Below are 21,021 nucleotides of genomic sequence, written 5' to 3'. Positions count from 1 at the left end.
AACCATAATTCAAAAAGACACATGCAGCCCAATGTTCATTGCAGCACTATTTACTATAGCCAGGTCATGGAAGCAACCTAAATGCCCATCGACAGACGAATGGATAAAGGTGTGGTACATATATACAATGGAATATTACTCAACCATAAAAAGGAACGAAATTGGGTCATTTGTAGAGACATGGATGGACCTAGAGACTGTCATACAGAGTGAAGTAAGTCAGAAAGAGGAAAACAAATATTGTATATTAACGCATATATATAGAGTCTAGAAAAATGGTACAGATGAACCGGTTTGCAAAGCAGAAATAGAAACACAGATGTAGAGAACAAACATATGGACACCAAGGGGGGAAAGCAGGGTGGGGGTGGGTGATGGGATGAACTGGGAGATTGGGATTGACATATATACACTAATATGTATAAAATAGATAACTAATAAGAAACTGCTGTATAAAAAAAATGAAATAAAATTTCAAAAAAAAGAAGATGAGAAGCCCAGGTAAAGATTTTTAAACCATGTTCTGTTAAAAAAAAAAAAAAAGCCACACAGGTACAGAGGTTAACAAAGGAAAGTATTTCACGTGGAAGTTTCCCCCTGTAAAAACAGTGGGCTTAGACGGGACTATCTCAGAGGACCCTTTCTGCTCCACATTCTGTAATTCTGCTAGTAAAACCTTTTGACATGTTTTCCTTTGTGGGTACTCAAAGGAAGGCAAAATAAATATTATGTGGAAAACACTGAATGAAAGCTTTGTGAGAGAATAAAAAGACCAGTTGGGAAGAAAAGGAAATAAACATCTCGAGGGAAGCCAAAGCAATCAAAAGAATTATAAAAACAAGATAAAAAGAAAATCAATATTAAATAGAGATAAGGTAGAGTTCGAAAATAAATAGTAATGCGATTCCTTTCAAGAATGTGAGCAGACACAGTAGAGATGATAATCACTGAAAATAATTGTAGCCATTACCACGTAATATAATGTATGGGATACTTTGTTTCTCTGTGCGTTGTCACGACTTTTCACCATTTAACCACCCCTGAACAGAGCATGGGTGAGGGAGGGTTAGTTACCAGGATGGCTGCTCTCATCCACTAAATTGTGTGGTGATTTTGGTTATGGTTTTGAGTTTTTATAATGTTCTTCTCAGAAGGCAAACTTGTCTTCACAATTTGGGGCACCCTCCTTATTAGCTGTGTGACTTGAGGCAACTGTGCTTCAAGATCCCTTTTCGGAAAAAACAAGACAAAAATACTGTTACCGTATAAGGCTGTTCTATGAAGAAAGAAGAACTGGATGCAAAGTGCTTAGAAAAGTGCTCAATAAATGTTGACTGCAGGGCTTCCCTGGTGGCGCAGTGGTTGGGAGTCCGCCTGCCGATGCAGGGGACGTGGGTTCATGCCCCGGTCCGGGAAGATCCCACATGCCGCGGAGCGGCTGGGCCCGTGAGCCATGGCCGCTGAGCCTGCGCGTCCGGAGCCTGTGCTCCGCAACGGGAGAGGCCACAACAGTGAGAGGCCCACGTACCGCAAAAAAAAAAAAAAAAAAAAAAAGTTCACTGCAAATCAACTATACTTCAATTAAAAAAAAAATATATATATATATATATATATATATATATATATATGTGATAGAAAAAAATTTCTTTAATGTTTACTGCTATGGTTACTCACCATCCTTATCCTCTTCCTCCTTATCTTGGATGGAAGGTTAAGTGAGCACGTGCTCTGCTGGCTTCTCCAAGACCTGTGATGTGGAACAGTCTGTTACTGTAGACATAGAGTATAAGTCAGCCCTATTTAGGTGGAGTATTGTTTTTAACCTCAAACATTCCATCTTTACGTCCTGATTCTCTCTCCCCACTGAAGGGCTTTGTGTCAGTAGGACCCTAGGGCAGTGTTCCAACCCACATCAGGCCAGATACCTCCTCGTGTGGGCTTATCTTCGGTCTCCTTACCCCGGAGCAGAGGACAAGTAAGCATATCTTGCAAACATCCTCTTTCGCCACACTGGAAATGCTGCTCCAACATGGCAGCCAGCGCCAGATTAAATCAGAGCTTTCTTGGCCAGAGAGATCTAGACACATTAGAAATGGGTCAAGCAGAACAGCGTTCACCAAAGAAGAAGTGTACTGCTGGACTCCCTTGGAAGAAAACCAAACTGCCTAAATCCAGATGCAGCAGCAACTGGTTACAAACAAGGGCCGCCGAAGCCCTCAAAGGCCTTTACAGTGTTATTGACACCAGAGCATTGACGGAGAAAGACCCCAGACTAGGCCAGCTGGCTCTGCCACGTGTTCCACAATCACAGCTGGGCATTCATTCCTGGAGACATCTTTTATTCATTGTGAATTGACCGTAGGTCATATTCCCCAGTCTGTTTATGTCAAGTTTTTCTCAGGCCTCAGTATTCCCTCAGACTTCTCTGTAGATGAATGAACTGCCTCACGCTTTGCACAGAAAGTAAACTCTCTGATGTAGATTCCCTCCACTTTCTTATTCTCCACCTGAAGATTTTCTGTATTTTTCACCCACCTTGTCTTCTTTTGCTTCCAGCTCACAGACTCTCAGACTGTAGGACACTCTCCTCTCCAGCTAATCTCAGTCTCATCCTCTCAGGCCCCTTTGAGGATGTGGTTTCGTCCATTATTTCTACCTGCTGTATCATCACTTTCTATGTATAAACAGGTTCGTCTCCATGGCCCTTTTCTTCTCTTCACCAGATTTCTTGAAAACACAGCCCCCTTCACTACTGCAAATTCAGTAAACTTAAACCTCAACTCCTGGGTCTCCTGCCCAGACCCTACTGGGCTTCCTCTTCCATTCCTTATTTCCATTAATGCTTTGATACTTCTCTCAAAGTTTCTAATTTCTCTTCAATCTCTCTTCTTCTCTCAAGGCAACAATAACAATAAAAGTATAAACTAGCTTTTTTTTTTTTTTTGCGGTACACAGGCCTCTCACTGTTGTGGCCTCTCCCGTTGCAGAGCACAGGCTCCAGACACGCAGGCTCAGCGGCCATGGCTCACGGGCCCAGCCGCCCCACGGCATATGGGATCTTCCCAGACCGGGCCACGAACCCGTGTCCCCTGCATCGGCAGGCGGACTCTCAACCACTGCGCCACCAGGGAAGCCCTAAACTAGCATTTTTAAACACTTGCTATGTGCCCAGTTCTTAACAGATATTGGCATTTATCCTCACAATGACCCTAAGAGGCAGACAGTATTATCCCCATTTTATATGTAAGCAAAATGATGGTCTGGATTTAAATTCCAGTGTGTTTCCCGCACTGCCTGTGCTCTTAAGCTGTTGGGAGGGAATATTTTGTAGAAGTTACCAGTTGACAAGTTCTTTTAATTCTATCTTCATGTCTCTTACCACCAGCTCCTGTACTCACTGTGATTCTTCAGGCCCTCATAGCTTTCTGCTCCCTGCCTGGGCTCATCAACTTAGCCTTATACTGGGCTGTGTGACTACTCTTCCTTAAGAACGGGTCTGACCATGCCATTCTACTGTCCCATGTCCTTCAGTAGTTCCCCTTATCCTATCTTATGGAGTCCACGCTCCTGGACGTGAGCGAGTGCCCCTGCACACAAGTCACCCTGGAGAGTCTGCGCTTTGCCAACTGCCTCCTGCACTTGCATGCTTCCGTTCTGCTCTCCCTTATCTAAAATCCGCATCTGCGCATGTCTAAACCTGTTCTTTAAAGCCTAGCTCAATTGTAATTTCCTCCAAGAAGTTCTCTACAGGCTTCATCATCATCCCCTACCCCCCTGACAAGCTTGAGATCATCCTCCCCTTCAGAACCAAAACATCCTCTCTAGAGACTCTCTCCCTTTCTCTCTCTCTCTCTTTCTTTCTCTCTCTCTCTCTCTCTGTCTCCCTCCTCCTTCTCTTTCAACTGAGGTGAGACACCAAAAATTCAATTTGGAAAGATGTTATTAAAAAAAAAAAAAAAAGGCTGCAGGTAAGACTGGTTAGGAAGCATGAGCTTACATGATTTTTCAAAGGAGAGGAGACTAAAGGGCAATTTAAATATTCTCTTAACATATGTACAGAGGAGCAGGTGGTGGAGGAGAGGGTCCTGCTCCCCTCCAGTGAGTATATAACAAACAGGATGTGGGATCTGCTGAGGGAAGCTTTTTCTCCCAGTGAAAGTTGTATATAAGGATGAGGTTACTAAGGGAAATGGTGGGGTCTCTTTCTTTAGACATACTTGACAATTGGTTAGATTGTTACATCTACAACTATATGCATGCAGTCGGGTTCTAGAACATTTTTCCATTTGCTAGCCCTCTTGTCTGAGTTCAGGGCGGGAATGAACAGACTCACTATGTCTTCAAACACTGATCGTGCAGGAAGGAATAGTTTCTAACATATCAAGGATGCAATAATAAAACTTACATTTCTAACCTTTTTGGTTCCTGGTTCTCTAAATCTTTATGATCTAAAATAGGAAATCTGAATATGATATTCACCAGTACTGATCCCCATAACGTTTAATGGCTTTTGACTACACAAGATTTTTTTTATCCTTAACATATTATATAACAATAAAACAATGGCAGTTAAGCGCGGGCACAGGAGCCAGACTTGATTTAAATCCTGGCTCTGTCTCTTCCTAGCTATGGGGTCCTGGGTAGGTTACATAACTTCTGTGTGCCTCAGTTTTTTCATCTGTAAATAATGATATTGTATTGCCTACCTGTCAGGGTTTTTGTCTTTATATGCAAAGACCTTAAGGGAATACCTGATACATAGTAATGGATAAAAATTGGTAATATATTATTTTTACTAAAAACATATGATGTTAAACCTTTGTTCATACCGTGTATTTCTCAAAGGCCGTTGTCTGCTGCCAAAGGGATGTGTTGCTCCTTGAGGGAAGCCTTTTTGAAATACATTAGCTCTTTTCAAGCCATGGGTTAAAATCGAGTGATAGCCTAGTGACTGAGCTAACTTTCCTTGCTGCGTGATTTTTGTAAAGTCTTGTGCCACAAGCTGATTACATATGTGATTTTAGAAGACCTCCACCACACATTTTTAAGACTGTCTCCTTTTCATGGATAAATGACTCAGAAATTATTCTCTAAAAAGAAATTTGGACATTTCTGTACATTTGGGTATAGAATTCCTTCTGTCACCAGGACTGATCAAAGGGATGTTAGCACAAAGGTAGGTACTACATTTGATTGAGGATGTCTTAAATATGCTTTTTATTTGTAAAACACTTTTTTCTTTTGCCACTAGGAATAATTCAGGTTTCACACCAGCAGACACTGTGGCTGTCATGTTCTGTTCTACACACAAATCCCTCACATTGGGTAAGTGACCTACAGACTGAAAAACCAACTTAATGTTACCCTCAGATAATTGCATCTTATGATTTTGAAATTCAAACAACTCTTCAAATTAAATGGAATGGGGGTATTTTCCACTCTGTGACCTAAAGAACAATAGCAAAGTGAGGATGGGTCATAGCTTTGAAATACCATCACTGGATTGAACCCATTTTTGAGGGCCTAAATTTAATAGTGTAGGATTTAACTTTATTTGTAATCATGTTTTCGATTCTCATAGAAGATTTTCAATGTAGAATGTTCATGTTAAAAGTCTGGGGGTGCGTAGTTGGGGGCAGGGGGTGCAATGAGCACAAACTTGGTTTTGGAAGGCTCTAGAGTGACCCCTGGGAAATGTCACCTTATATTTTCTGGAAGCTTGGAGCAAGGTGGAAATAATGTTATGACCCTAGTTTGATATTGACATTAGTTTGAAGTTCCTTTCAGAATGTTATTTCTATAAAGAAACACGACATAGTTATCATTAACTCAATCTGATCAGCACCTAAAATGAAATAAGTACGTATTTAATGGATAAAAATAGATCAAGAAAAGTGCTATTTTCTACTTAGCTTTATCCAGTTTAATGACATTATCCCAATAACCTGTCCAAGACATCTGGAATCCATGTTTTTAGTCATTAAAAGTCATTAAGTAATGAGAAACTTTATTGAAATATACATCATTAACAAACTCCTTGGGGTAGTAGGCACATTGTGGTAAAACTAGTTTTAAAAATTCCATTACATTTTGACGTGTGACTGACTAAAGAGAATGACATTGCTCTAAGTCTGCTTGTGTTAAAGTTCAGTCTGTAAACTAGGAAACAAAGAGATTTCATAATGGTTTTACTAGCCCCAAACATATTTGTCTGATAGAATTATTTTCAGTCTTGCAAAGTTTGGGAAATGATTTAGAAATTGGACATACTCTTAAAGAAGCAATTGCTATCTAGGGGTTCAGCTTATTTGAAGACAAAAAATATATATACTGTCCATACGTTGCATTATGACTGTTAGGTTTTCTTTATAATCATCACCAAATAGAATTTGAAAAAGCTTTTTGGAAGCCACATTCCAGTCCTGATTTTGTGATCCTGGACAAATCACTTAAGCTCCCTGAACCTCAGCTTTCTCACTTTGTAAGCCATTTTCCTACTTTTTCTTAATTCTTAAGGCTGCTGTAAAGATTAAAGATAAAATGTGTTAAGTACCGAGCACAGGACTTGTACCTAATACAAGTCAGTACATGACAGAATGTGTTCAGTAATTGTGCTGTGTGTGGATTGCTGTGGACGAAATGGGAGTGCCCACCTAGAGAGCTCGGTGTGCTGCCTGGCACATAACACATACCCTTAAAGCAGCAGCTGTTATTAGTTATTATTAACTGTATTGGTTATGACGGTATTACCATTCCCAGGGTTCCAGTCCCCTGACCCCGGTTCCGTAGATGTTCATGTAACAGGTGTGGTTTAACTGTTGACCTCAGAGAAATCATCTTGCACTTCCTCCTTCATGTGGTCGTTGTGATGTGATGCCCGGTGCTCCAGGTCTCCTGAAAAGGAAGGGGCTGTTACAAAGGTAGGGAGGCCAGAGGCGGATGCTGCCAGGCACCTCAGAGGTCACGAGTCAGGGATCAAATGAGCCTGCGTCGTTAGAGCAGATGCTGAGTCCTGGCTGCACCACATATGCTTCCGCACTTCTGCAGTGGCCTTTCAAACCTGCCCCCCCTGTAGGATTTGCTTTTGTCAGGACAACCGAAATGGGTTGTGTTTGTTTCTCCATGATTTTCTCCTGTGCTTGGAGCTGGCGGTGGTGAACCCTAGTATGCTACCCGAGAAGCATACTGCACCGTGATCAGTATTCTTTTCTTTTCTGTAAGCAGAATACCTACCCATCCTATCTTTTTCTTTTTTCTTTTCATTTTTTTCATCTCAAAGCCATATCCTTCTGTCCTTGATGCTTTCTCATTTTCAGGCAAACAGGTGCTCTGAACGTCGATCAAAAGTAGCTGTTGTGCTAAAAATGTTTGGGTTAACTTGCACTTCTGCTTTTGCATTTTGCTTTTGCAGTGTTCGCCCATGAAATAGATACTTGGGTCCTCCAATAAAATACTCATGTGGTATCTAAGTAACCATCGTAGTGTAAATCCTTAGTTATTCCCATAACATGGTAGACCTATGCTTTCTTGGAATTGCAAGACCTAAATACTCATCCTGACTCTTCCACTGAGACATCCCCAGGCCTCAGTTTCCGTAGCTCTTAGATGAGGGAATTTTACTTCGAGCTAGGCTATTCTATCATGCCGGGATCAGACCTGGCTTCCTGCCTGCAATCTCCTAGGTAGCATTTATAAAAATGACCTCTTTGCTGCTTCCTTATCTCAGTGAGATGGCACGGATCACCCTTGTCCCAGGAGCACCCTTATTTCTACATACAGCAAGGGGTGTTCGGGTCCTGTTGCTTGAATGGACTTGTTAAGCCCTGTAAATTTAGTGTATCAGTTTTCACAAGATCCAATTCATGTTTCTCTCTACTGGTGACCTGACTTCTCTGGTACAGAGGATATGCCTGGCAGTGACCTGAGCTACAGGCCGATAATTATCCTAATGGAACTTCTCATCTGCATAGCAATGAAAGAACATCACAATAAGTGTGAAGAATTCATATTCCAGAAAGCAGGGGGCAAATTTCAGGTAATATCACTCAGAGTTATATTTCTCTTACTTCAAGATGAAATACGACAGATTAAAATGCATCTATTTGGCACGTAGAAAATATATCTATCCCTTTTGTGATCCCTGTCAAAATATTTCTTCTAGTGATTTTAAACACACACACACACATAACATCTCAAATAGAATACATTAAGAAAGCCCTATGAAATAACATTTTTTATTATTATATCCAGTATTTGTATTTAAGAGTAAATTATTGCAGGCCCGGTGACACCCAGGTAACTAATGAACCGAAGATGAAAACTCTGGCTTTGAGAAGCCTTCTGAAAGTTCTCTTGTACATACACTTGAAATTTATTTTTTTGTTCTTGCTTTTGCCCTGTCTCAGTCTCTTCAATGTACTTGCATCTACACACATGCTGAATTTGATTCATTGCTTTTATTAGTGCATTTGCCATTGATAGATTAGTTCTTCGTATTAGTACTTTTTCTACTGATTGATTGCAGATGAAGTGACTATTTGACCTTTAATTATGAGGCTTCCTATTGAAAATGACATTGAGCTATGGCTTCACATAATCCATCTGGAAAGCCTGACATGATGCCATTCCCTGGAGTTCGTTCAGGAAGAAAGCGGAGGCCTGGAGGAAGTGCAGAGCTTTCACTGTGCTTCATCTGAAACAATACTACAGGGCTTGTTTGCTGCTCTCCTGTAGTTGCACCTCAGGGTTGGAGATAATTATATTTTGTCAAGACAGCATCACTGGCTGTGGGTTGCTCCAAAAGCCATGAACTCTCCCAAATTGTTTTCTAGTTTGATGGTGATTTTTGTATAATGATGAGAAGATACTTTACATAGCAGAGGTGGGAGAACAGCGTGCACCCTAGTTACCAATGGTTCAGTGCTCACTCAGTCAATAGAGCTCATCACAAAAGAAATTCGATCCGAGGGACCCTGTGGAATTAGTATTTTATTTTATTTATCTTTTTCTCTTGAGTGTTCAAATCACTTCGGTATCTAGAGTTCTAATATATATAGAAAGCTTTCTCACTATTCCTAGAAAGAGAATGTTTAAGGATGTTTGAGATCCTTAAGTGAGTGTATGTTTATATTAGTTTTTCATGTTTCCAAATGGCAAAATGAAAGCGTATACTCCTAGAGCGTGTCAACTGACAACTGGCAATCAGTTGTGAGACCAGTTGTTTGTTTCCAAAAGCTTTTCTGAATTGAAAGAATGCTCTTTAAGTTTTAAATAGAGTGTCGTGATCAATGTGTATTAAAAGTCCACTATGGGTCTTACCATTTATAGACATTTGTGTACAAAGACCAATCAAGGCATCTTTTCCTCACATTGAACTTCATTATGAGTCTACGCTTGCAGTTACACAGCTGAGCTGTGATAAGAAACTATGCGTTAAGCAAAAAGCATATAGCTTTTTGATAGACATAGGATTCTGGAAAGAGTGGAAAGAATACATACCTGATTCTAGTTGGGATTCAAGTTGCAGTTCTCTCACCAAAAGCTGAACAAATCACTTAACTGCTATCAGCCTCAATTTCCAAATCTGTAAAATGAGAAGATGGAAGAGATGATACTTGAGATTCCTTCCAGTTTTAAGTTCCTATGAGTCTTTTGCTCAGTGACTGATATTACCACCATTCTATAAGGTAACAGTTTCCCTGCTATGTGTGAAAAGGAAAAGAGTTCTTGAAAGGAACAGCTATATAAATAGTGTTACAATATTACAAGAAAGGAAATATGACTGTTACATCTTCCTAAAGAGGCTAAAAATTATCTTCATACTCTCCAAAGAGTTTCATAGGAGACACAAACTCTGAAAAGGATCTCATTTTCAATTTTACTTGGAAGCTTTTCAAGAGTGCTAAAGGATTACCCTGCAGCTTGGGCTGAAAAGATCATTTAATAACATCTGGGTTATTTTCTCCAGAGGAAATGGAATTGAAATAGGAAAGTTTGCATTTCTGTTTTTCTTTCCCCCTAAAGCTTCTCTGCAATTCTATTTGGCACATAAAGACTATTATCTTGATGAAACTGCCCTACAATTGGGAAGCACTTTTTTAAAGCCTTTAACCCCTTAACTCTTGTTACCTAAATAACCTTGAATATTAGCAAATCAGTAATTATTATCTTATTTTTCAAACAAAGAAGTGAAGCGTAGAAAAAATTCTAAAAATTTATGCCAGGGCATATAACTAACAGAGACTAGATTCCAGGTCTCCTGCTTCCAGAGCTGCATTGGACAATAGGATGTGAAAGCTCTTTGAAGACCCAGAAGTGCTAGACTGATTCTGAGTGTTCTCAGTGTACACTCTCAGTGTGGGTTTGAATCATTTTATTGATTGTTTAAAAAAGAAAATCACTTCTGATTCCATTGCTAGTTATGAGACAGTTTAAAAATCTTCACTACCTGTAATTGTGGCCATATGTATATATTCCTTATGGCCCGTCATAAACTGGCACACAGTCCTTATATTTTCTTTATTAACAAAAGGTTATATTGTAGTTAAAGTGTGCCTTGATGGGCCAGCCCTTACCTTTCAGGGGCATCAGTGTCTGCACTCTGTTCTTGCAAACTGAGAACCACAATGCTGTTTAACAACAAACTATCAAAGTAGAAATCGAAGTCCTGGGTAAAGACAGAAAATAGAAGTTTGTCTCTGAGGCATAAGCGTAAATATATTTTTTGTCCTGCAGTTTGCTTTTGGCGTTTCAGTTCTGTAAGGAAAGACAGTATGGGGTCCTCTACCACCTGACAGATTTTTTTTTAAATGGAAGTATAGTTGATTTACAATGTTGTGTTAGTTTCAGGTGTACAGCAAAGTGACTCAATATATATATATACATATATTCTTTTTCAGATTCTTTTCCATTATAGGTTATTACAAGATACTGAATATAGTTCCCTGTGCTATATCGTAGATCCTTGTTGTTTATCTGTTTTATGTATAGTAGTATGTATCTGTTAATCCCATACTCCTAATTTATCCTTTCCTCCCTCCCCCACTTCCCCTTTGGTAACCATAAGATTGTTTTCTATGTCTGTGTGTCTGTTTCTGTTTTGTAAACAAGTTCATTTATATCATATTTTAGATTCCACAAATAAGTGATATCATATGGTGTTTGTCTTTCTCTGTCTGACTTACTTCATTTAGTATGATAATCTCCAGGGTCATCCATGTTGCTGCACATGGCATTATTTCATTCTTTTTTATGGCTGAGTAATATTCCATTATATATATATATATATATATATATATATATATATATATATATATACACACATCTTCTTTATCCATTCATCTGGCATCTGACAGAGTCTTAAAGATGCCACTGAAATTAAAGGCCCAGTAGGATTTACCACCATAGTGAAAACAAGTTGGGTAGTGTCTGTCCTTTTGTACTGTTTTCTGATCCACATAAAGAAAGAGAGAGATGCAAGTTCTCAAACAAAGTGATACACTTATGTTTGGAGCTTTGCAGATTACTTTGTTTTGAATTTTTGATTCTGAATTTGGTGTCTGAACTTCATCACTAGCATATCCAGACTTCGTAATAAAAATTTAGGAAGTCCCCAGGTTCTGCATAAGTATCAAATGAAAGACATTAAAACCTCTTTGAGGATTTCCTAACCTGATGCTCAGGTACCATTCTTCTGAACGATACTGCAGGAGGTGTTCGCAGTGTGCGGTGTTCACCAGGACCAATGCCCTGGTGCTCGCACATTTCTGCTCCTTCTCCACGTTTCCTGTGCCGGGGACTGTCAGACATTTTTAACCACAACCTGCAGTTAGAAATACCTTTTACAGTGTGATCCAGAAAACATTTGCATGTGTGTAAAAGTCTGACAAAACAACATTCACTCTCACTTCTCGTGATACATTCCATCTTCTAGCCAAGTCCTAGATCAAAACCCATTACATTGATTCAGCAACTCATTAATGGGTCGTGATCCAAGGTCTGAAAAATACTACTTCACATATTGCTTGGTGAAATTTTACCCCCTTTCTCAAATAGTTACCATGTAGGCTTCGGCTACTGCTGTCCGTTTTTCACGAAACTTTAACCGAAATTTCTGATACCATGTAAGAACCAGACCTAATTTAAGACTTGGAATAATTCTTGAAGTGCAGTCAGGTCACCTCCATTTAGATTTTATTAATCCAGCTTATATAACAGAGTTTCTATACCTTTTGTTGATTTACTTTTTAAATTGTTTCTCTATTCAACATGTTTTCAATTAGTAATAATAATAATAACAATGGAGATTAATTGGGTATTTAATAGGCTAAATGCTTGTTACAAGAAGTAATTTACTTGAAAATATTTTATGCTGATGGTTAGTGTAGACCTCAGTGCCCAGGACAGCCCACTGCTCTCATGGAAAATTCTCACTGGAGTGTTCAGCTATTATTTTATCAAAAAGAAAATACCCCAGAGGCAGCTACAACAGATGCTTTTGTTATCTATATCTCTATCAACCAGAGACTTTACTAATTAGCATAATGAATTCAGAAATAGGTTGTTTTTTTTTTTTTTTTTGCGGTATGCGGGCCTCTCACTGTTGTGGCCTCTCCCATTGAGGAGCACAGGCTCCGGACACGCAGGCTCAGCGGCCATGGCTCACGGGCCCAGCCTCTCCACGGCATATGGGATCTTCCTGGACCGGGGCACGAACCCGCGTCCCCTGCATCGGCAGGCGGACTCTCAACCACTGCGCCACCAGGGAAGCCCAGAAATAGGTTTTTATTGATGAAATTACTGACTTGTTGCCTTGCACGATAAATGTAATAAATGGACCCTCATTGATATGTAGCCTGCCTTTAAACTTTAGAGACACACTTCCCACTTGCTAGAAGAATCTAGCAAATCCCATGTCCTGAATATGCAATCCCCAGGGCTGTGCTGAAGGCCTGATCCCTACCAGTTTTGTGCTCAGCCTCTGTCCGGAGGCCCTGTAGTCACCTGAGGCTGACTGTAAGGGTTACTGAATCCTGCTCTGAGAGACCCTCTCGTGCAAGGTGCTAGTGAGAGCACTGGCAAGGTCAGAGCTGGGACTTTAGTTGACACTTTTACTGCTAATATGTGTTAACCTAAAAATACCTGTACCTGTGGCCGCTTGCTTTCATTCAAAGCTGCTGGCGAGGTGCTGGGAGTGGGGAGTACAGGTAATTTTCACCTACCCTTCAAATTTCTTCAGCCACTGTACTCTATCTGCTGGAAGAATCTGGAGCTTATGCATGACCAGCCTGGTACAGGTCACGTTCCAACAGTCCTTTCCATGCACCAGCTCACCTCACTACCACAGTCACCCCCCGCAAGGGAGGTGAGGTCCAGAGTGATAAACAACTTGCCCAAGTCACATGACCCCAAGTGGCAAAGCCAGAAGTCTGACTCTTAGCCACTGAGCCGAGCTAATGAGAGTTCTGGGGAAGGTCCTATGCTGTGAAACCCAGGTTCTTGTATCAGCCCTTCGTTGCTAACATGAAAAGTCTAGGCTAGATGATCTCTGGGAGCCTTCTAGTTCTAACATTCAATAATTTTCTGATTTTGAAAGACTTAAGTGTTAGCTTTAGAATCCTGAGTCATTCAGAGGGACAGCCTAAGATCAGCATTTCTCAAAGGGTGGCCCTTAAAAATATAGCAAATTGCTTCCAAAAAAAAAACGTTACGGGACCTCATCTGAGGCCTACCGATTCAGAATTTTTAAGAATAAGACCCTGGAGCCTGATTGTAACACATCGCAAAAAAAGGGTATTATGCACACAAAAGTGTAAGAGCCACCATATTACCTCCATCCATAATCACCTCTCAGCTTCCAGAGAACCTAGCTCACCCAGCCAGGATTTTAGGCGAGCATTTGACCTAGCAGAGCATTCGGCCAAACTTTGTATAGGTGCTTAGTGATGATGGTGGGAACCAGTTTGTACCAACCACGGTTGTTGGTTTTCTTTTTTTTTGGTTTTTTTTTAACTTTAGCCTAGCCATGGTGCGCCCCACTTTTAGATACTTTTTTATCTCATCATTAGCCAAAATGAGATGCTTAGGACATAGAGGCTTATGACACACCACTAAGTACTATAAAAAGGTAAGCAACAAACATTTTTTTTAAAGACTCAGTAGGCCTGGACTCTGATTTCTAGGAATCACTCACTTCATTCCATGGCCTCATGGTCATGTCTAGGAAGGATAAAAACCTGTACTGATTTTTTGCCTTCAGATGTTCTCTTGAGTCCTTTTTTTTACCAGTCTGGTTAAACCACCGTGCTTGGATGTGGAAGTGTGCCAGTATTTCACGAGGTATAACCCGAGCAAAAGAAAACCGTCCATTTCGTGCCCATCATACCAAGCACTCACTCCAAAAGAGGGGACTTTCTTCCTTTAAGACCATGTCTTCCTGGCAAGCTGACAGTCGAATTTAAGCATATTTAAAAACAATTTCAGAACGCCTTACTATTTGCAAGTTATCCTTTTAAAAAACCCATTATGAAAGGGAATATATATGATTTTCCCCAAAAGTCTCACAGTGTAATTGATACTGTAGAAAGATTTAAAAAAAAACCATCAACACACAAAATAGAATCATGCTTTGCAGAAGTCAGTGCTCCGAAAGGGACAGCAGGCCAGATAGAATCATAAGCACTTATCAAGAAGTTGTAAACAGATGGAGGCCAATGGAGGTTTGCGTGGCATCCGAGGTAGATATTTCAGTTCCCGTGGTAGTCCTCAGCAGTCCCCATTCTCTAAAATTTTAGGAATGCTTCCGACCTCATCCTTGATGATTTCAGTGACAAACCCCTTCCCTGCTCAGTCCTGTAGACTACCGAATTTGAACGCCGCAATACTGATTCATAATGCTATTTATAATAATAATAATAGCTATCATTTTGGAGATGCCGACTTTATGCCAGGCACTGTACTGGGTACTTGACATGCACTGTCTCACTGAAACCTCCAACTACCACTTGAGATAGTTATTTTAACCTCATTTTGAGCAGATGTGGAAACTGAGGGTATTCGGGTCAGGTCACCCGATCACGTAGCTGGTGGGTAGCACTGTCAGGACTGAAAACCAGGTCTCTGACGTCAAAGCCCAAGTCCTTTCCATCACACCACCCAGTCCTCTAGAAATAGCTCCAGTGGTGCATCGTCTGCTGCTCTCTCGGTCTCAGGATTGGAGCAGGAACAAGAGCGGCCAAGGCTTACATGCGGCAGCGTCACTGTAGCCGAGCTCACTCACCGTTGTTACCCTACAGCTCAATGGCAAGGAGACAAAAAATCCCACATAGGGCTTCCCTGGTGGCGCAGTGGTTGAGAGTCCGCCTGCCGATGCAGGGGACGTGGGTTCGTGCCCCGATCCGGGAGGATCCCACATGCCGCAGAGCGGCTGGGCCCGTGGGCCGTGGCCGCTGGGCCTGCGCGTCCGGAGCCTGTGCTCCGCAACGGGAGAGGCCGCGGCGGTGAGAGGCCCGCGTACCGCAAAAAAAAACACAAAAAAACAAAAAAAAAGAAAAAAAGAATGGTGTCTCTGGGGGCTTCCCTGGTGGCGCAGTGATTGAGAGTCCGCCTGCTGATGGAGGGGACACGGGTTCGTGCCCCGGTCCAGGAAGATCGCACATGCCGCGGAGCGGCTAGGCCCGTGAGCCGTGGCCGCTGGGCCTATGTGTCCGAAGCCTGTGTTCCGCAACGGGAGAGGCCACAACAGTGAGAGGCCAGTGTACCGCAAAAAAAAAAAAAAAAAAAAATCCCACATATTGTACAGCGGCACCTCAAACTATACACCGAATCCTTACCCCTGTGCGTCTCTAAATGTCAATTGTTAGTGGTGGAAGCTTTTAATTCCGCAGTTTCATATTTCTTTCAAAATAAAAACCACCGTGTCATAGTTAGAAGGAGCTCTAAAGAGATTCATTTTACATGTTAATAATCAACTCACATGCCCGAAGCCATATGCACTCCGTGCTTCTGAAAACAGGAAGTGAGGGGACCACATTCTGTTGTCCTTTCTGAGGAGGCCTTCGCCACATCCAGGAGGGCCGACCACAGCCCGTCTCCCAGGGCTCTCTGTTCATCCCTGCACCTGCTGTCAGTTGCGGAGGGGATTGTTTATTATTATTAATATTTAGAAAGGTTGCCTCTAGCGGTACTAAAATGTGCATCACAGAACAACAGTTGTTTACTGTGTTTGAAGTGAAGGATCTCACCCAGGAGAGCTCCTTCACTTGAAGTTTCTCTCTCTCCATCTCTACTTGCAAACAGAGATTGATGAATAACAATTATTGTTTCAGAGTTGCATCTCTCACGTTATTTATTTGGTCATAACTCTTCCCAGAAATTCCCTTAATTGAACCAGACACTATAAACCGGTTTGCATGGATTTGATGACAGCCAGCTCCATGCTTCTTTACAATAAAGAATAAAGGACTCCACGGCTGCAGAATGAGGTGACACCCACTGCCTCCTTGTCCCCGTCTATAGACCTATCCAAACAATTCCAGCCAGATATTAAAGTTAGCTGCCCATTTTTTAAAGCCATGCGGGATGCAGTAGGTTTTTGACAAATTACCCTAGAGGCAGGAGGAGATATAAAATTGGACATAGGGCTTCCCTGGTGGCGCAGTGGTTAATAATCCGCCTGCCAATGCAGGGGACACAAGTTCGAGCCCTGGTCCGGGAAGATCCCACATGCCGCGGAGCAACTGAGCCCGTGCACCGCAACTGCTGAGCCTGCACTCTAGAGCCCGCGAGCCACAACTACTGAAGACCAAGCACCTAGAGCCTGTGCTCCGCAACAAGAGAAGCCACCGCAATGAGAAGCCCGTGCACCGCAATGAAGAGTAGCCTATGCTCGCCACAACTAGAGAAAGCCCGCATGCAGCAAGAAAGACCCAATGCAGCCAAAATAAATAAATAAATTTAAAATTGGACATAACTCAAAAGATTCCTGGGCCCCAGGAAGCCAGCTTGTTTGGAATGTCACCTCCTGAAGCTGAGCACGCTCATGGTTTTGGAGCAGTGACATTTCCCAGAGCTGCCTTTGCTTCAGGTTTGCTCTACGTACTAGTTACTCTCTGTGCTAGTCCTACTACTGTACTCTAGTACTGCTAGAGCAAGCTTTCTAAATATTAATAATAATGAAAACCAACTCCTCTGCAACTGACAGCGAGTGCAGAAATGTGCAGGAATAAACGGTGCCAATGGAAAGATGCTTTGCCAACATCATTTGCTCAATTCATGCGTTCATCCAAAAAGTGTTTATTTCATGCCTACTATGCACCAGGCACTGTCCTAGGCCCTAGGGTGGCACAGCAGTGAGCAAAACACGAAAAAGCACTCCCCCTTATCCAGCTTCCTTTCTAGTGGGTCCAACAGACAAACACTCAGACATATTGCACATCAGATGATGGGAAGTGTGTGGAGAAAAAGAAAACCATAAAGGAGAATAAGGAGGGCCAGAGGGAGGTGGGGACATTTTAGGAAAGGGAGCTTTGGGTCAAAGACCTGTAGGGAAGAGGGAGCAAGCCACATGATATAGAGAGGAAGGAGGCTCCCACCAGGGGGAACAGCGAGGGCAAAGGACGTGAGGCCACGGTGTGCTCGGCAAGTTGGAGAAAGAGGAAGGGGCCAGTGTTCAGGGAGCAGAAGGGGTGAGAAGAGCGTTCTAGGAGGCGTGGTAAAAGGTCACAGGAGAGTGCCGGTGATACTGTGTGAGACCTTATCCACCCGCTGTGAGGACTTGCCCGCTATGCAGAAGGAGAGGGGAAGCCGTGAGGGGTCTGAGTGAACAAGTCAAAAGATTCAGCTCCCACTTTGGCTGCTATGTTGAAAAAGGACTGGGTCTGGCTGGGGGGAAGGGTGCAGCAGGGAGAAACAGGAAAGCCGGTTAAGAGCCTTTAATCCAGACGAAAGCTGGGGTGGTGTGGTTAAAGGTAATAGTGGAGTGGTGAGAAGCGTTGGATCCTGGTTGTATTTTGAATGCAGAACTACTGGGATTTGCTGACGAATTGGATTTGTATGTAAAAGAAGGAGGAATGAAAGGCGATTCCAAGGGGTTTGGCCTGAGGGGCTGGAAGGATGGAGTTACCATTTACTAGACTGGATGAGAAACAGATTTTACTGGTGGAAGAGGGATGTGGGGCAGACCCAGAGTTCCATCTTGAACGTGTTAAGTTTGAGATGCCTTTTCGACATCCAGAGAAGAGTTGTCTTTGAGTCTAGAATTCTGGTCTAGGCTGGAATTTTCAGCATATAGATGTTAGTTTAAGCTATCAGGCTCCATGGGATCACTAAAGAATGGGTAGACAGAGGAGAAAAGGGCTCCGAGCACTGGGCCCTGAGGCCCTCCAGAGGTTAGGGAGGCTACGAAATTACTTTGAGTGTAAAATGATATTGAAATTAGAAATCAGCCAGACATGTAGATGTCCAAAATGGCTAGCCTGTATTTTTCTCCCCTATCACAAGGTTGAGGTGATGATTGAATAAGAAAGCAGACATAAAACCACTTTGAAACATTAAAAGGAAGAGGGTCTGGCAGTCCTATGGCACCTACTACGTGCCAGGCACTGCATCAGGCACATGGGTTGCCTTATTATCTCATTGGATCTACACAACAGCCCTGCACAATAGCTATTATTGCTCCCATTGTCCAAGAAAACCGAGCCTCAGAGAGGTCAAGTAAATCACCCCAGTTTACACAGTGAGGAGAACGGCAAAGCCAGCACACAGTGGCCATGTGTCTACCTCCAGAAACCCCCAGAAACCTCTAGAATCCTCTTGCTGTCCCTTATTACCAGACCAAGCTTCTCAGCCCAGCTCATACTGGAATCACCTGAGAGCTACGCAAAACTGGGCCGGGACCCTCCCCATACCTGTTTGCTCAGAATCTCTCAGGATAGACCCAGGTATCACAGTTTTTAAAAGCTACCCAGGTGATTCTAACGAGCAGCTGCCGCTGAGAGCCATGGTATCATGCTACTTCCTTTATTTGTACGCATGCGTGGTCCACTGTGTTCCAGAAGGATCCAGGTGGGATTATACCTGCTCATTTGTTAATAAAACCGACCATTTGTGAAAACCACAATTCTCTGTGTTGTGATTAGATATGTTAAACTGTTCAGAGTTTAAAGAAAACCAAGGGGATTAGAAAAACATTGTTATTTCCAGAAATGGCTTCCAGGGTTCTCTTATTTTCTTCCTCTGCCTAAAAGTCCTCTGAATGAGGTCTTCACTCCCCAATTTTTATATCACTGAAAACAAATGAGGGCAGAAGTAGGTTAGCGGGACAACATCTAGCCAAGTTAAACCACGGAAACGTGAGTCAGACTTTTATTTATTTATTTATTTAAGTTGTGTTGTTTCTTTTTTTTTTTTTTTTGCGGTACGTGGGCCTCTCACTGTTGTGGCCTCTTCCGTTGCGAACCACAGGCTCCGGACCCGCAGGCTCAGCGGCCATGGCTCACGGGCCCAGCTGCACCGCGGCATGTGGGATCCTCCCGGACTGGGGCAAGAACCCGTGTCCCCTGCATCGGCAGGTGGACTCTCAACCACTGCGCCACCAGGGAAGCCCCTGTTGTTTCTATTTTTATTTTTTTGACTTTTTTTAACATCTTTATTGGAGTATAATTGCTTTACAATGGTATGTTAGTTTCTGCTTTATAACAAAGTGAATCAGCTATATATATACATATATCCCCTATCTCCTCCCTCTTGCATCTCCCTCCTACCCTTGCTATCCCACCCCTCTAGGTGGTCACAAAACACCGAGCTGATCTCCCTGTGCTATGCAGCTGCTTCCCACTAGCTATCTATTTTACATTTGGTAGTATATATATATGTGTCAATGCTACTCTCTCACTTCGTCCCAGCTTACCCTTCCCCCTCCCCATGTCCTCAAGTCCATTCTCTACATCTCCATCTTTATTCCTGTCCTGCCCTTAGGTTCTTCAGAACCCTTTTTTTAGATTCCATATATATGTGTTAGCATACAGTATTTGTTTTTCTCTTTCTGACTTACTTCACTCTGTATGACAGACTCTACGTCCATTCACCTCACTACAAATAACTTTCGTTACTTTTTACGGTTGAGTAGTATTCCATTGTATATATGTGCCACATCTTCTTTATCCATTCATCTGTTGCTTCCATGTCCTGGCTATTGTAAATAGTGCTGCAATGAACATTGTGGTACATAACTCTTTTTCAATTATGGTTTTCTCAGGGTATATGCCCAGTAGTGGGATTGCTGGGTCATCTGGTAGCTCTATTTTTAGTTTTTTAAGGAACCGCCGTACTGTTCTCCATAGTGGCTCTATCAATTTACATTCCCACCCACAGTGCAAGAGGGTTCCCTTTTCTCCACACCCTCTACAGCATTTGTTCTTTGTAGATTTTTTGAGGATGGCCATTCTGACTGGTGTGAGATGATACCTCATTGTAGTTTTGATTTGCATCTCTCTAATGATTACTGATGTTGAGCATTCTTTCATGTGTTTGTTGGCAATCTGTATATCTTCTTTGGAGAAATGTCTGTTTAGGTCTTCTGCCCATTTTTGGATGGGTTGCTTCTTTTTATAATATTGAGCTGCATGAGCTGCATGTAAATTTTGGGGATTAATCCTTTGTCAGTTGCTTCATTTGAAAATGTTTTCTCCGATTCTGAGGGTTATCTTTTCGTCTTATGTTTTCCTTTGCTGTGCAAAAGCTTTCAAGTTTCATTAGGTCCCATTTGTTTATTTTTTATTTTATTTCCATGGGTCAAAAAAGGATCTTGCTGTGATTTCTGTCATAGAGTGTTCTGCCTGTGTTTTCCTCTAAGAGTTTTATAGTGTCTGGCCTTACATTTAGGTCTTTAATCCATTTTGAATTTATTTTTGTGCATGATGTTAGGGAGTGTTCTAATTTCATCCTTTTACATGTAGCTATCCAGTTTTCCCAGCACCGCTTATTGAAGAGGCTGTCTTTTCTCCATTATATATTCTTGCCTCC

General features: G+C 42.0%; 1 protein-coding gene across 4 annotated transcripts in view; it reads left to right on the top strand.

The window, feature by feature from the left end:
• Positions 1-21,021, top strand: part of SLC10A7 (solute carrier family 10 member 7) — a 252,970-nt gene that overhangs the window by 207,368 nt on the left and 24,581 nt on the right. For all 4 annotated transcript variants that reach the window (XM_027117111.1, XM_027117113.1, XM_027117114.1 and 1 more), the window contains one exon: positions 5,252-5,325. In XM_027117111.1, coding sequence (XP_026972912.1) covers positions 5,252-5,325 — 74 coding nt within the window. The remainder of the gene's footprint in view (positions 1-5,251; positions 5,326-21,021) is intronic.

Source organism: Aethalodelphis obliquidens, unplaced genomic scaffold, assembly GCF_003676395.1.
Source record: "Aethalodelphis obliquidens isolate GAN/ISIS:26980383/991018 unplaced genomic scaffold, ASM367639v1 scaffold17, whole genome shotgun sequence".
Classification (NCBI taxonomy): domain Eukaryota; kingdom Metazoa; phylum Chordata; class Mammalia; order Artiodactyla; family Delphinidae; genus Aethalodelphis; species Aethalodelphis obliquidens.
The sequence above is the reverse complement of the archived record's forward strand: the minus strand, read 5'-3'. Positions and strand labels throughout refer to the sequence as shown.